Source organism: Schistocerca piceifrons, chromosome 2, assembly GCF_021461385.2.
Source record: "Schistocerca piceifrons isolate TAMUIC-IGC-003096 chromosome 2, iqSchPice1.1, whole genome shotgun sequence".
Lineage (NCBI taxonomy): Eukaryota > Metazoa > Arthropoda > Insecta > Orthoptera > Acrididae > Schistocerca > Schistocerca piceifrons.
Genome location: NC_060139.1, coordinates 265,819,440 through 265,833,801, shown reverse-complemented (window position 1 = coordinate 265,833,801; position 14,362 = coordinate 265,819,440). Strand labels below are relative to the sequence as shown.

The window sequence follows — 14,362 nt, the reverse complement described above, 5'->3', positions numbered from 1 at the left end:
TGGGTTATACAAGGTGTTACAAAAAGGTACGGCCAAACTTTCAGGAAACATTCCTCACACACAAATAAAGAAAAGATGCTATGTGAACATGTGTCCGGAAACGCTTAATTTCCATGTTAGAGCTCATTTTAGTTTCGTCGTCCACCTACGCTCAATGGAGCACGTTATCATGATTTCATACGGGATACTCTACCTGTGCTGCTAGAACATGTGCCTTTACAAGCACGACACAACATGTGGTTCATGCACGATGGAGCTCCTGCACATTTCAGTCGAAGTGTTCGTACGCTTCTCAACAGATTCGGTGACCGATGGATTGGTAGAGGCGGACCAATTCCATGGCCTCCACGCTCTCCTGACCTCAACCCTCTTGACGTTCATTTATGGGGGCATTTGAAAGCTCTTGTCTACGCAACCGCGGTACCAAATGTAGAGACTCTTCGTGCTCGTATTGTCGACGGCTGTGATACAATACGCCATTCTCCAGGGCTGCATCAGCGCATCAGGGATTCCATGCGACGGAGGGTGGATGCATGTATCCTCGCTAACGGAGGACATTTTGAACATTTCCTGTAACAAAGTGTTTGAAGTCACGCTGGTACATTCTGTTGCTGTGTGTTTCCATTCCATGATTAATGTGATTTGAAGAGAAGTAATAAAATGAGCTCTAACATGGAAAGTAATCGTTTCCGGACACATGTCCACATAACATATTTTCTTTCTTTGTGTGTGAGGAATGTTTCCTGAAAGTTTGGCCGTACCTTTTTGTAACACCCTGTATATATGTAAAATCTGGAGGGAAGTCCTTCCGCCCTTCCGCAACGATGCTACGTAGGCAGCAAGGAGAAAGGTGGTTTGACGCAAAGTACTGTAAGAAGTCTGTGAGAGACATAGTCGGAGGCTAGCTGGACAACAGTTGGCGTCCTATAGGCTGCTTGAAATAAGGAAAGCATGAAGTTGGATTAATTAAGCCTGTTATGTAGATGTGTATTAGCTATTACATCATAGTATTTATTGATATGCCCTGAAGCATAAAGTCTCCGCGCCATTAAGATAATATCTAGACCAGTTGCACTTCACTTCAAGAGCGATGTTCAGGTATGACGATTTCATACTTGTGTCAAGAAGATCGCCACCAGCACCATCGTCACTACAACCGAAATTTAATATTGTATTTATCTGCATGGACCAGTAAGTTGCGTAAAAATGAAAACAACAATTGATATAATTTCAGGAATTTTGTGTCAAGATCAATGATTTCTCCTTAATCACTTACCCGCACAGGTTCCTGTTCCTTATGATGCCATAAAATCCTAGTGTCCGATTTCTACTGAACTACAGAATCACTACTCTGTTAAAAGTATTTGTTTACTTCTGGGGAGCTTAAATTTCTCAAGTGTTTAGTTATTCTTTGGTATGAAATGCTCCATATCATCAACAATTCAGGGCTATTCAAAAAGAAAGATCATATTTCAAACATTTATTGCTGCCAAACTACAAAAGATCAGTTCCAGCGTTCCTGGAAAGAGGAAAGTTCAGATTTTCATGCATTCAATGTGAGCACCATGTCTTACACGACGAATATCGAAACGGTTACTCATTTCTTGCCACATACGAAGCAGCTGGTCTCTCGTTATGGAATTCACAGCTTCAACAATGCGATGTCGCAGAATTTTACGTAACCCCACAGATAAAACGCACAAGATGTGAGGCCTGGAGATCTGGGAGGTCGCCGACGACGAAGTTCATCTTCTGCTCCTCCCAGTCCAACGTCCTGGAATGGTGTCATTCAGGTAACGTTGGACGTGCTTAGAGAATTTCTCTAAGTAGTTTCTCACATTGAATGCATAAAAATTTGAACTTTTCTCTATCCAAGAACGTTGGAATTGTTTTTCTGTCTTTCGTAGTCGGGAAGCAATAAATGTTTGTAATCTGTTCCTTCTTTTTGAATAGCCCTGTAAATAAAAGTATTCCAAAAGAACAGTTATAAAGAAAAAGGCTTAAATACATTATTTAATTTTCATTTCTACCAAAAATTTTGCTCAATATAACAAAGTAGCTTCATGAACAGAAGAAATATTTGCACACCATTACAGCTGAAGGGCATACTCAGTTATTCTTTATCGTGCTGCTTTGTAACAGTGATTTTATTCTTGTGGCAACACATTTATGTATGTATCTTCACTGTATCTTGTTTGGAGTGGTAGTTCTGCACCCATTCAATGTACAGAACAGTTTCTGGCTCTCCCCATCTAATGCTGGGCCACTAGCTCAATAATTTTCGTAGTTAAAGTGCTTATGACTGTAGTAATCGCTTTTGAGACATGTGTCCTCGTTAATACAGCTAGCTACCACTTAGTAACACAGTAACAGGTTCAGTGCCCCTTTTTTTCACCTACGCTCTGCTTTATGGGGTGACGTATATAATCCAAATGAAAACATTTATTAATGATAGCTGTTAGCATTACAATTTGAGGAACATTTGTGTATTATCTGTCTTTCGAGAGTGAATTGTTAAAGTTTTCTCATTTCCAAATTGGCTGCGGTCCTCGCTTATAAAGTGATACTCTATAATGGATATTAGTTTTTTGTTTTAGTACAGATACCGTTCGTTACTGAGAGAGTTTTTTGCCAGTACATTGTAAGTTTTTATCTGTGTTTCTCATGGCTAGTTATCTTACCAAGACTTGTTAGAGTGTGGTTGTGTTTCGTGTCCAATTTACAGAACAGATTCCAGTCCCGGGTAAGGTCACATACAACAGTTAATTTTCTTGATTAACAGTATATTTACTCGCGATCAGTTTGCGTAATTAACCTGGCGACCGTTTGATTTCCAAAACTACAGTCTCACTTTACAAACCGAACAATATTGGTTGGATCTCCGTTAAAATCATTACTGCTCCCTATCAAAACATCTTCCAGGTAATAAAAGTTAGTCAGATTCCCTTCCACTACACACGACCACGGCCAGACTAATTCCTATTGCAGGAGTAACATTATCGGGGATTTACTCACATAGTAACAGCGGGTAATGTTTTACCTTAAATCAGGACTGTCCAAAGCTTTCTTAAGAAACAAAATCGAAACGAAGATTAAATGAGCGCGAGGAGAGCAGTGCAAGAAGCGCCTAATGTAAAAGGAGCAGTAAAATGAAAACGAGATACAGGGAAGAAAAGTAAAGTAACTTTTTTATTATTTCAAACGTAATTGCCATAGCTCTTGACACATTTCACCCACTGTGAGATCAGACAGTCAGTACCTCCATGGAAGACTTTCTGCGGTTGTCTGCGGAACCATGACTGTACCCTCGCGTCCAGCTCTTCGTCAGAAGCAAACCGACAGCCAGGAATTTATTTTTCAGGGCTGCAATAATATGGAAATAGCATGGGGACAGGTCGGAACTTTCTGGAGGATTTGTAAAGGATTTCCAGGGAAACACAGCTCCGGGAAAGTAATGATGACCTTTTTCTTCGGCTTGAAAGGGACGCTCATTGACTTTCTGGAACACGGCGCCACAGTTAACGCAGTGATATGCGGACACTTCGCAAAAATTGAAGCGCGTTATCAAGTCAAAACGACCAGGATTGTTGACGAACGGCATCTTTCTGTTTGCAGGATACCGCCCGACCACATGCAGAAGTTCCGCTGGGACGCCTTTACGCGTCCTTCGTACAGTCCTGATCTCCTCCCTCCCTCCCTCCCCCCCTCCCCCCCCCCCCCCCCTCCCACGCGATTTACAGGTTCTTGGAGCCCTGAAGAAAGACATTCGTGGCCGCCGATTTACTTCGGACGAAGAGGTGCACGCCTCGGTACAATCATGGTCTCCTAGGCAACCGCCAACATTTTTTCGTGAAGGCATTGAGCGTTTCGTCTCACAGTGAGATATAATACACATATAGGATCAAGGCTCCGTAAACTTTCCCGGCGTAGTAATGGATGATATTCATATGGGGTCTCCAGCAGAAACGTCATCTTGACGCAATACTTCGGCGGTCCACCTGGCAGCCATCTTCAAATGAGTAAGATATCGGAACCGGTTAGTGCGACAGCTTATTCACCTGCAGATGGCGGCCAGGTGGATCGCCGAAATATTGTGTCAGGATTACGTTATGTTTCGGCTGCAGATTCGATATGAATATCACTCATACGATCGCTTCGTTGTGTTTGTCTGTCTGTCTGTCCGCCCACCAAGAACCATTTTCTCAGGATCGGGTAGACGTATCAAGTTGATCTCTATGTCTATAGTAAGGACTATAGCCGCTTGGTAGTGTAAAACATTTGGGCCTCTACGTCAATTTAGTCAAAAGATAAGGCCATTTATGTCACACATTTTGATATCTGGCCAGTATCGATGCTGGTAACAGGTAAAAATCGTCGCAAACATTGATTCTAGGGATGGATGAACTCTCTATATACAAAATCAAGAGTGTACGAAACCCTCGGTGCGCGAGTCCTGCTCACACATACCCTGATTTTTGTTTTCCATCTGTCTCGTTTTCATTAGACTGCCCTTATACGAGGATTGGAACTTTAATAGTCGCAAATAGTTATTTACAGCTCGTACAAAGTTTTCCTGACCGTCAGAATAGTCACCAGCATTGTGGATAACCCGTTGTCAGCGATGTGGAAGTCGTAGGATACTCTTAGCAGCGCCAGATGTGTTGAGAGTTCGAGCGGCGCGGTCTATTGCCCGGCGAATTTGTAGCAGTTCTGAAGTGAATGCCGTGTAAGCTGGTCGTAGGTTGTGTTCAAAAACTGAACAGCATAGAGACAGAAGTGATGCCACTTTCTGCGGGACCTGGCCATCATTTTGCAGGACAATGCTCAAGCACGTACAGTGCAAGCTGTTACTGATTTGTTTGACTGATGGGGCTGCTAAGTCCCATACCACCTATTGCACTTCCCTGACTTAAGCCCTCTTGAGTTCAACTCGATTTCTAAACTGAAGGAAACAATTCACGGCATTCGCTTCAGAACTGCTACGAATTCGTCGGGAAATAGACCGCGCCACTAGAACTGTCAACACAACTGGCACTGCTAAGAGTATCCTACGACTTCCACATCGCTGGCAACAGGTTGCACACAATGCTGGTGACTACTTTGAAGGTCAGTAAAACTTCGAAACACGTATCTATTTTGTACGAGCTGTAAATAAATAGTTGCCACTATTAAAGTCCCAACTCTCGTACTTCAAAGCAAGATTTTACAACAGAATTGACATAAAATCCTAATAATAAATAAAATAAATAACTGGAGCAAAATCATGTATTCACTCAGTGACCTTACCAGCACGGGAATCGGCAGTTTCAAAATCAGCGCACACTCCGCTACAGAGTGAAAAGTCATTCTGGAAACAATTCCCGAGGCTGTGGCTAAACCGTGCCTCCACAAATATCCTTTCTCCAAGGACTGCTAGTCCTGCAAGTTTCGCAGGAGAACTTGGGTGGAGTCTACAAGGTGGGAGATGAGGTACTGACCGAAGTAAAGCTGTGAGGACGGCTCTAAGTTGTGCTTGGCTACATCAGTCGGTACAGCACTTGTCCACGAAAGGCAAAGGTCCCAGGTTCGAAGTCCCCGCCCACCAGACAGATTTAAAGTTCCACGAAAGGTTGGGAAAGTCACTATATTTCGATTACCTTCTGTCAATTTTATTTAATGCTAGAGAATGATTTTTTCACTTTTGTTGAAACTGATTTTTACATCTTTCAGTAAATATACAGGGCGAGATGTGAGAACAAGTTTATTGCTTTGTAGTTGCACAGTAAATTTAATTTTATTGTTTTCATGTCAGAATTCCACACCTGACATTAATCACTGTTAACTCACACAGTTTAGTTCATTCAGTGTAACATATCGAGATTACGTCCCCACTTGCTTACATGGTGATTTACACCATTCCCTTTGTGTTAAAAACTTATGTTACTGGGACTGGATAGTCAAGGAATCTACTGAAATTCGAACCTGGGACGAACTCACCACCCGTAACACTTACAACAGCCTCACGGAAGCTTAGAATCCCACTTTGCTTTAATTAGGTCTTTCAGGAAATATGGAGAAGTTATCCATGGAACTCACGGAACCTCTGCTGCAAACACGCTTAGGCACTCCACGGAGAGCTAACTGCGGACGGAACGCTGCGCAGTGCACCTCATGATGGAGGCAGTAGCGAGCGCTTAAGGTGATAGTACATCTGTGGGTTACTATACCATCAAATACACCGGAAAAAACTGAAGAACCACACTGAAGTAGATGAACCTAGTTCAGACGAACGGCAGTCCAGCAGAGAGACAGCGTGTGGCTCACCTCGCGCTCCTCGTCGTCTTCCTCCGAGCTGTCAGGAGTGGTGGTGGCCGGTTGGTTGCGGCTGTGGCAGTGGTTGGCAGCGTCGCCGTTGGTGACGGCCGCGGCGCTGGCGTCGCGCCGGCTGAGGCGTCCGCAGCCCGCCGCCCTGTTCTCGCTGCGGTCCCTGCAACAGGCGCTGTCCGTCACCCACTCGGCCCGTCTACTTGTCTGCCCAGCTGGGGGACAACCCTTACGTTCTACTGTGAGGCACACTATAGGAATCTACGCGTCTGACATCGCGATACAGACACGGAAGGCTGAAACTTGTGGTGTAGCTGTCAACTGTAGCCAGGAGGTATTAAATTAACGACAGCTGCTGACTGGTGCGAGAGAACTCATTTCGTCACGATGAGTGTGTGTGTGTGTGTGTGTGTCTTGTGGCTGCAACAGAATCAAGTCTGTCAGCGTGACAGTCAGTGTAGTATGGCCAAGCCGCTTGGTACCAGGGGGATCTGTTTGGAGCCGAACAGCTTGTCCACAACGTGCGGGGCTATTCAGAAGCTGGACTTACGGTCTGCAGTGTCACACGTCTATCACGAATACCTCGATTCGGTGAGGCTGTATATTCTACTAGAAAAAAAACAACCGAGTCGATGACTCTGTGCTCCGCAAATCTGGGGCTTGATAGATCACCTGCGAGTGTGGCCTTTGGTACATTGGGCAGGAGACTCGAAGATTCCATGAAAGATGTAAGGAACACTGTAGGTACATCCGGCTCTGAATTGCAAAGTCTAACGCAGTCTTCACCTTTTTGGTGAAATGTTGTTGTTGTGGTCTTCAGTCCTGAGACCCATGCTACTCTATCCTGTGCAAGCTTCTTCATCTCCCAGTAACTACTGCAACCGACATCCTTCTGAATCTGCTTGGTGTATTTATCTCTTGGTCTCCCTCTTCGATTTTTACCCTCCACGCTGCCCTCCAATACTAAATTGGTGATCCATTGGTGCTTCAGAACATGTCCTACCAACCGATCCCTTCTTCTAGTCAAGTTGTGCCACAAACTTCTCTTCTCCCCAATCCCATTCAGTACCTCCTCATTAGTTATGTGATCTACCCATCTAATCTTCAGCATTCTTCTGTAGCACCACATCTCAAAAGCTTCTATTCTCTTCTTGTCCAAACTATTTATCCTCCATGTTTCACTTCCATACACGGCTACACTCCATACAAATACTTTCAGAAACGACTTCCTGACACTTAAATCTACACTCGATGTTAACAAATTTCTCTTCTTCGGACACGCTTTCCTTGCCATTGCTAGTCTACATTTTATATCCTCTCTACTTCGACCATCATCAGTTATTTTGCTCCCCAAATAGCAAAACTCCTTTACTACTTTAAGTGTCTCATTTCCTAATCTAATTCCCTCAGCATCACCCGACTTAATTCGACTACATTCCATTAGCCTCGTTTTGCTTTTGTTGATGTTCATCTTATACCCTCCTTTCAAGACACTGTCCATTCCGTTCAACTGCTCTTCCAGGTCCTTTGCTGTTTCTGACAGAATTACAATATCATCGGCGAACCTCAAAGTTTTTATTTCTTCTCCATGGATTTTAATACCTACTCCGAACTTTTCTTTTGTTTCCTTTACTGCTTGTTCAATATACAGATCGAATAACATCGGGGAGAGGCTACCACCCTGTCTCACTCCCTTACCAACCACTGCTTCCCTTTCATACCCCTCAACTCTAATAACTGCCATCTGGTTTCTGTACAAATTGTAAATAGCCTTTCGCTCCCTGTATTTTACCCCTGCCACCTTGAGAATTTGAAAGCGAGTATTCCAGTCAACATTGTCAAAAGCTTTGTCTAAGTCTACAAATGCTAGAAACGTAGGTTTGCCTTTCCTTAATCTTTCTTCTAAGATAAGTCGTAGGGTCAGTATTGCCTCACGTGTTCCAATATTTCTACGGAATCCAAACTGATCTTCCCCGAGGTTGGTTTCTACTAGTTTTTCCATTCGTCTGTAAAGAATTCGCGTTAGTATTTTGCAGCCGTGACTTATTAAACTGGTGAAATAAGCTATTGAAGTTAGCTTGGATAAGAATTTAACTAACAGAGACAGTGGTTTCAACCTCATCAAATCATGGAATGTGGAGCTTTCGTTAATTAACCTCACCAAGACACGCTACAGTGCAGCTTAATAATGATATATCGACATCCCAGCATGGTCCGACCGCGTAGCAATAGATTCAATTAATGTAAGTTCTTTCTCGCGGATCAACATCTCTGGCGCTTGCGTACCTATGGTTTAAAACGACGAAAAGTGTACTGAATGTAGCGAAACAGGTAAAACTGTGCACCTAAAATGGAGTCGTCCACAAATACATGAAGCTATTAGCCTTTGCATGGGTAATTTTTAACGATAATTCATTTTCTATGTTCATTTAATACAAATTTTATGTATTCATACTTGTAGAAGGATTTGAGTAACATAATGAAAAACGGTCAAAAAAGAATTAATCCGCTGTTTTGACGAGTAACTGCTGTTCCGGTTCGTGCAATATATTAAAATAAAAATAATTGTAAAGAGGAAATACAATAGTATGTGCTAAAACAAGCGTGCACAGGACTGTGTAATGTATTTGGTTTAAGTGTTTTTGTGAAAAGTGTAAACGGATGATGACCAGGTATATGTATGTTAATTGGACTATAGCGTTGTGTCACGTGACAAAACGCAGGACAGAGCCGCAAGGCAGAGATCGTGGTTTTTGGTGTGTTGGGAGCCGTGCGGTTAAGTTGAGCTAGAGCAGCCTGGGGCCACACATGTTTTAATTGCGAGGGGAGATAATGCCTATAGGATTGTTCAGAAGCAAGTCTTCGGTTCATAAGTTTGTGAGCTGTGAACACAGCGGAGTTTACAGTGACTGTGATGTAGTGAACTGTTTATTGCCTGCCACTGCTGTGCTAAAACTACTTACAGATTCGATTGGACCATTGTGTGTAGGACCGTCATTCACAGCTAAGCAAGTTTCTATGAATAAAGCAACGATATAAATCTAACGTGGGCTAAACATACATTAATACCCTCAATTCTCGATTTCATTGCTCAATTTACTCTTAGATATCTGTTTTTTCCTGACTGACCTCATAGGCCATCTTCATAATCATTTATTTAAGGGCATAAACGAACGGTGTGCAACGACACCCCTGTGCAGACGACCCCTTTAGCAGGTGGTGCACTTGCCCTCTGCTGGATTGCTAGCAGCCGTAGGTACCACTAGACGTTAGTGACGTTGCCTGCAGCTTAAATCTGTTGCCTCCTCTGAAGATAGCCGAGAGGTATACGGATGAAACATTGGAAGTAGTAGAAGAAGAAGAAGAAGAATTCGTGCTGCTGCAGACCAAAAGCTTAGTGGACAATTATTTCAGTTGATTCCCCGTCACCTGGATCCGTCTGTTCGTCACAGCATTCCAGTGGTAATGCACCATCGCTCCCGAATTATGCCGGAATAGTTCGAGGGACACATCATCGGCGTGAAGGTGCATATGTTGCGCCACGGGTTCCCCGACCTGCGCAGGTATGCAAGGTGTGCTCGCGCTGGACACACCTCCAAACAGTGGCAGCAGTGACGCAACTGACTGCGACGCCACTACACAGCGCCTCCGTTGTCAGAACACGATGGAGTTCTACAGACTACGAGGTGCCGGTGTCGAATTCATCCACTTCTCAGTATGCACTGCTCGAGCGTTTGGTATCCCTATCAGGTCGGATTGAGGGAGGGCATAGAACCAATCCAGAGGCGAGCTGCTAGATTTGTTACTGGTAGGTTTGACCATCACGCGAGTGTTACGGAAATGCTTCAGGAACTCGGGTGGGAGACTCTGGAGGAAAGGAGGCGTTCTTTTCGTGAATCGCTACTGCGGAAATTTAGAGAACCAGCATTTGAGGCTGACTGGAGTACAATTTTACTACCCCAACTTATATTTCGCGGAAAGACCACAAAGATGAGAGAGATTAGGGCTCGTACAGAGGCATATAGGCAGTCATTTTTCCCTCGTTCTGCTTGGGAGTGGAACAGGAAGATGCTAGTTGTGGTACGAGGTACCCTCCGCCACGCACCGTATGGTGGATTGCGGAGTATGTATGTAGATGTAGATATGCACAACTGAAATTTTTCTTTTCCATTTTCTCCTTCTACGGAACGGCGTGGTAATTGGCCTAATCCCCTGAGCTTGTCACTGAACCATGAGCAACGGCGGTTGCGACCGTTGGGACATGCGAGATGTGCTGGGTTCAGTGGCTCACTTGGGATGTCCGTGATTTTCCTAAACTGATTAAGTTTAATGCCAGGATAGTTCAACAAGGCCGCGACGAATTTATTTGCATGTATTTATGGAACTATGCTTCTCAGTGACAAGGTAATAAACTGTGAACTCACTCCATTTCAAAACAAAATTATAGCATTTCACGTTTGTATGTAAAGTTGCCATCATTTCATTCGATGATAAGAGCAAGGAATGTCAGTCTCGTCGTGAGCAGTACAACGAGAAACCAGTTCAAAGTCGCAGATTTTACTTGCTTTATTCAGTCGATGACTAGTTTCGTGGCGAGACCCATTTTCAAATCGTCGTAACACACTCAAATACGGTATTTCCGATGTGAAAACCAGGTCAAAAATATGCAGATACAGCGCGTATGTCATAAGTTAATTCCCACCAATTTTCATGTCCAGAAGCAAACTTAAGTTTTTTATTGTGTAGCGTTACTTTGTAGAAGTTAAGACATATCAGACGTCATGAATTATTAACGACGCTTCGAAATAAAGGTCATTAGTGACGGAGAATGCGCTTGGATTGGATAAAGCTGTATAATGAAATCGGACGTGGTCTTTTAAATGAGAAGATGCCAACGTTCATCCCAAGGAATTCAGAGAAATCACGGAAAACACAAATGTAGATGGCAGAAGCCGATTTCAAATAGCAGTAGCTCCAAATGAATATCCAGAGACCACAGTGCTCCTCCTATCTGTCAAACCAAACATTAAAATACATTTCCGCAGAGGATGGACCTTACTAGTTAAGAGCGCTTCCGTCACAAACTGACCTCTAGATCGGTTGTCATAAACTGTGTGAACCCCATCAAAATCGAGTTGCTCTGATGTGGTAGTAGTTGGGCTGGCTGAGGTAGCTACCTGTAGGCGCGGTGGCTGTGCGCGGCCCAGCCGCGGCTGTCCTCCGACCGCGCCCTCGGCTGGTGCCAGGCGCCACCGCCGTTGGTGCCGAGGTGGTGGTTGGTGCCGGTGGCGGGTGGCGCCGCCGTGGTGGTGGCGGTGATGGCCAGCACGTCCAGGTAGCGCAGCGCGTCCAGAGGCGTCTGCCGCAGCAGCTCCACGGCCAGCGTGCGCACCCACCGCGAAAAGTCAGACTCGCTCACCGCCTGGCGACATAGAAAGACAGACACGCGTGGGGTCAGCAGTCAACATCCCTGACATACTTTTTTTTTTTTTAAATTTGTGGTTGGTCCCTAGGCTTACACACTACTTAATCTAACTTAAACTAACTTACGCTAAGGATAACACACACACACACACCCATCCACGAGAGAGTACTCGAACCTCCGACGGGGAGAGCCGCGCGAACCGTGACAAGACGCCTCAGACCGCACGGCTACCCCACTCGGCTCAACGTCTCTGAAGTGACGACCTTACACACAACTGGTTTTCATCATAGTTAATAAACAAAATGCGAAGAGTTGTAAATAATTCAAACAATGTTAGAAGAAGAGAAATTTTAGTGACTGGAGAGGAATAGCGAAAGGAGTATCACAAGGTTCAATTTTCAGCCATTCCTATTCGTTACGACCGAGCGAGGTGGCGCAGTGGCTAGCACACTGGACTCGCATTCGGGAGGACGACGGTTCGATCCCGCGTCCGACCATCCTGATTTAGGTTTTCCGTGATTTCCCTAAATCACTCCTGGCAAATGCCGGGATGGTTCCTTTGAAAGGGCACGGCCGACTTCCTTCCCCGTCCTTCCCTAACCCGATGAGACCGATGACCTCGCTGTCTGGTCTCCTCCCCCAAACAATCCAATCCAATCCTACACGTTACATATGTGAATGACCTTCAAAATATCAATATTTTCAGGAGGAGATACCTCAAGGGCATGTATTTGAAAAAAATGTCATATTACCGCCTCGAGCTGCTGGCAAAATACTTTACTCATACAACCAGTTTCCGTCATCTGGCCACCAGGTTCCAATATTACAAGTAAAACTTAGGTAACACTACAGGCTTAAACTAATTTAAATATTAACAACACCACACTTGTAATGGGTTGTCATGTACTCTCATAGAAGTATCCACAGCATCATGTTAGGCGAAATATAAAATCGTTATAGTCAGTTGATAGAACCATGAATAATACACTGAAAATAAAAGAAGTAAATGGTTCACATTTGTAATGATTTACCTGTCATCATATCGTAATCTAAATTACGTCGTCAGTCTATAAAAACTGAGCTAGGGAGTGTAATTATTCATGTTAAAACTTTTATTTATTTATCGTATCGCAATACATGTAGAAAGATTACAGAACCACTACACGTCAGCATTCAAACATAGCTCTCCAACATAAAATAACACAAATGACAACAACTGTTTATCTCTGTCGGTCCATTATGGCCTGGGGAACATCGGGCTGTACGTATTTCTTGACTCAAAACATGTTTTGGTTTATTTTATATCTCAAATGCTACCAGTTTCGGCAACTCAATATTGCTATCTTCAGGCCCAATACGCTGTTGTCGCATTAACAATCTTATCGAATGGTGCCATAAAAATGGAATCGTAAATCCGATCGTTATGCAACAGATTCCTGTGAACGGGTGACACTCGAAATTTGAAAAGACATCTTTCATATGTAGAAACTATCGTATCAGCTTTCGTTTATGTCACGATTCTTTTTTTCGTCAATGTATTTGTCCATGAAATTGAGTGTGCTACATCTGCTACTGGACAGACATTTCGGCTAGGCGTACATTGTATGTATCTGTATGGCCCGTCCCATAAAAAAATATTGTACGATGGAAGCAGTATACGTATGAACGTCACTATAAATCGTTTCACACCGATTCCTGCTAGTACGTGTAAGTCGTTACTTCTATGGACTTTGTTTTCTGTCATCGCTAAAGTGACTGTAATACTCGAAAAATGTTATTTCATGCAACATACAGAACACTAGTCATGACTGTCACATGTACTTATCGTAGCAGACCACACTGAGCTTAGTAATCGTAAGATTCTAGTGACTATTGATGTAGGTAGACCTATGTCGATCATTGCCTCTGCCATTAAACAGCGACCAGCTGGTCGGTCGCCTCTGCGTAGTAGGAATCTGTTCTCGACGTTATCGTCTATTACAGTTTTAACATGAAGAAGTACACTCCATAGCACAGTTTTTATCGAGTGATTATGCAAATTATTTTACGATACGATAACAAGTAACTCTGTACACACTGAAGCACTTACGTCTCTATGATATCTGGTTTTCATAGTGAGTCACATTACCGTTTTATGATATGTTTTTATTGGCAGCGTATTAGTCACGGTTTTATCACCTGACGGTGTTTTATATTTCGACTAACATGTACGTAATATTCTATTACGAGTGTGGTGGTGTTAACATTTGTATCAGTTAATAGATTCGTGGCAGTTTAAGCCTGCGATGTTGGCTACACTGTGTGATCAAAAGTATGCGGACACATGACTGAAAATAATGGCCCACCCTTAGCCTTGATGACAGCTTCCACTGTCGCAGGCAAACGTTCAATCAGGTGCTGGAAGGTTTCTTGGGGAATGGAAGCCTATTCTTCACAGTGTGCTGCGCTAAGGAGAGGTATGGATGTCGGTCGGTGAGGCCCCGCACGAAGTCGGCGTTCCAAAACATCCCGAAGGTGTTCTATAGGATTCAGGTGAGGATTATGTGAAGGCCAGTCCATTACAGGGATGTTATTGTCGTGTAAGCACTCTGCCACAGACCGTGCATTATGAAGAGGTGCTCGATAGTGTTGAAA

General features: G+C 43.8%; 1 protein-coding gene across 1 annotated transcript in view; it reads right to left on the bottom strand.

The window, feature by feature from the left end:
- The window catches only part of LOC124775317, a 444,140-nt gene that overhangs the window by 66,542 nt on the left and 363,236 nt on the right, over positions 1-14,362 (bottom strand). Inside the window, exons 3-4 of the mRNA XM_047250152.1 lie at positions 11,481-11,725; positions 6,304-6,466 (exon numbers count right to left, since the gene is read on the bottom strand). Of these exons, the coding sequence (XP_047106108.1) occupies positions 6,304-6,466; positions 11,481-11,725 (408 nt within the window). The remainder of the gene's footprint in view (positions 1-6,303; positions 6,467-11,480; positions 11,726-14,362) is intronic.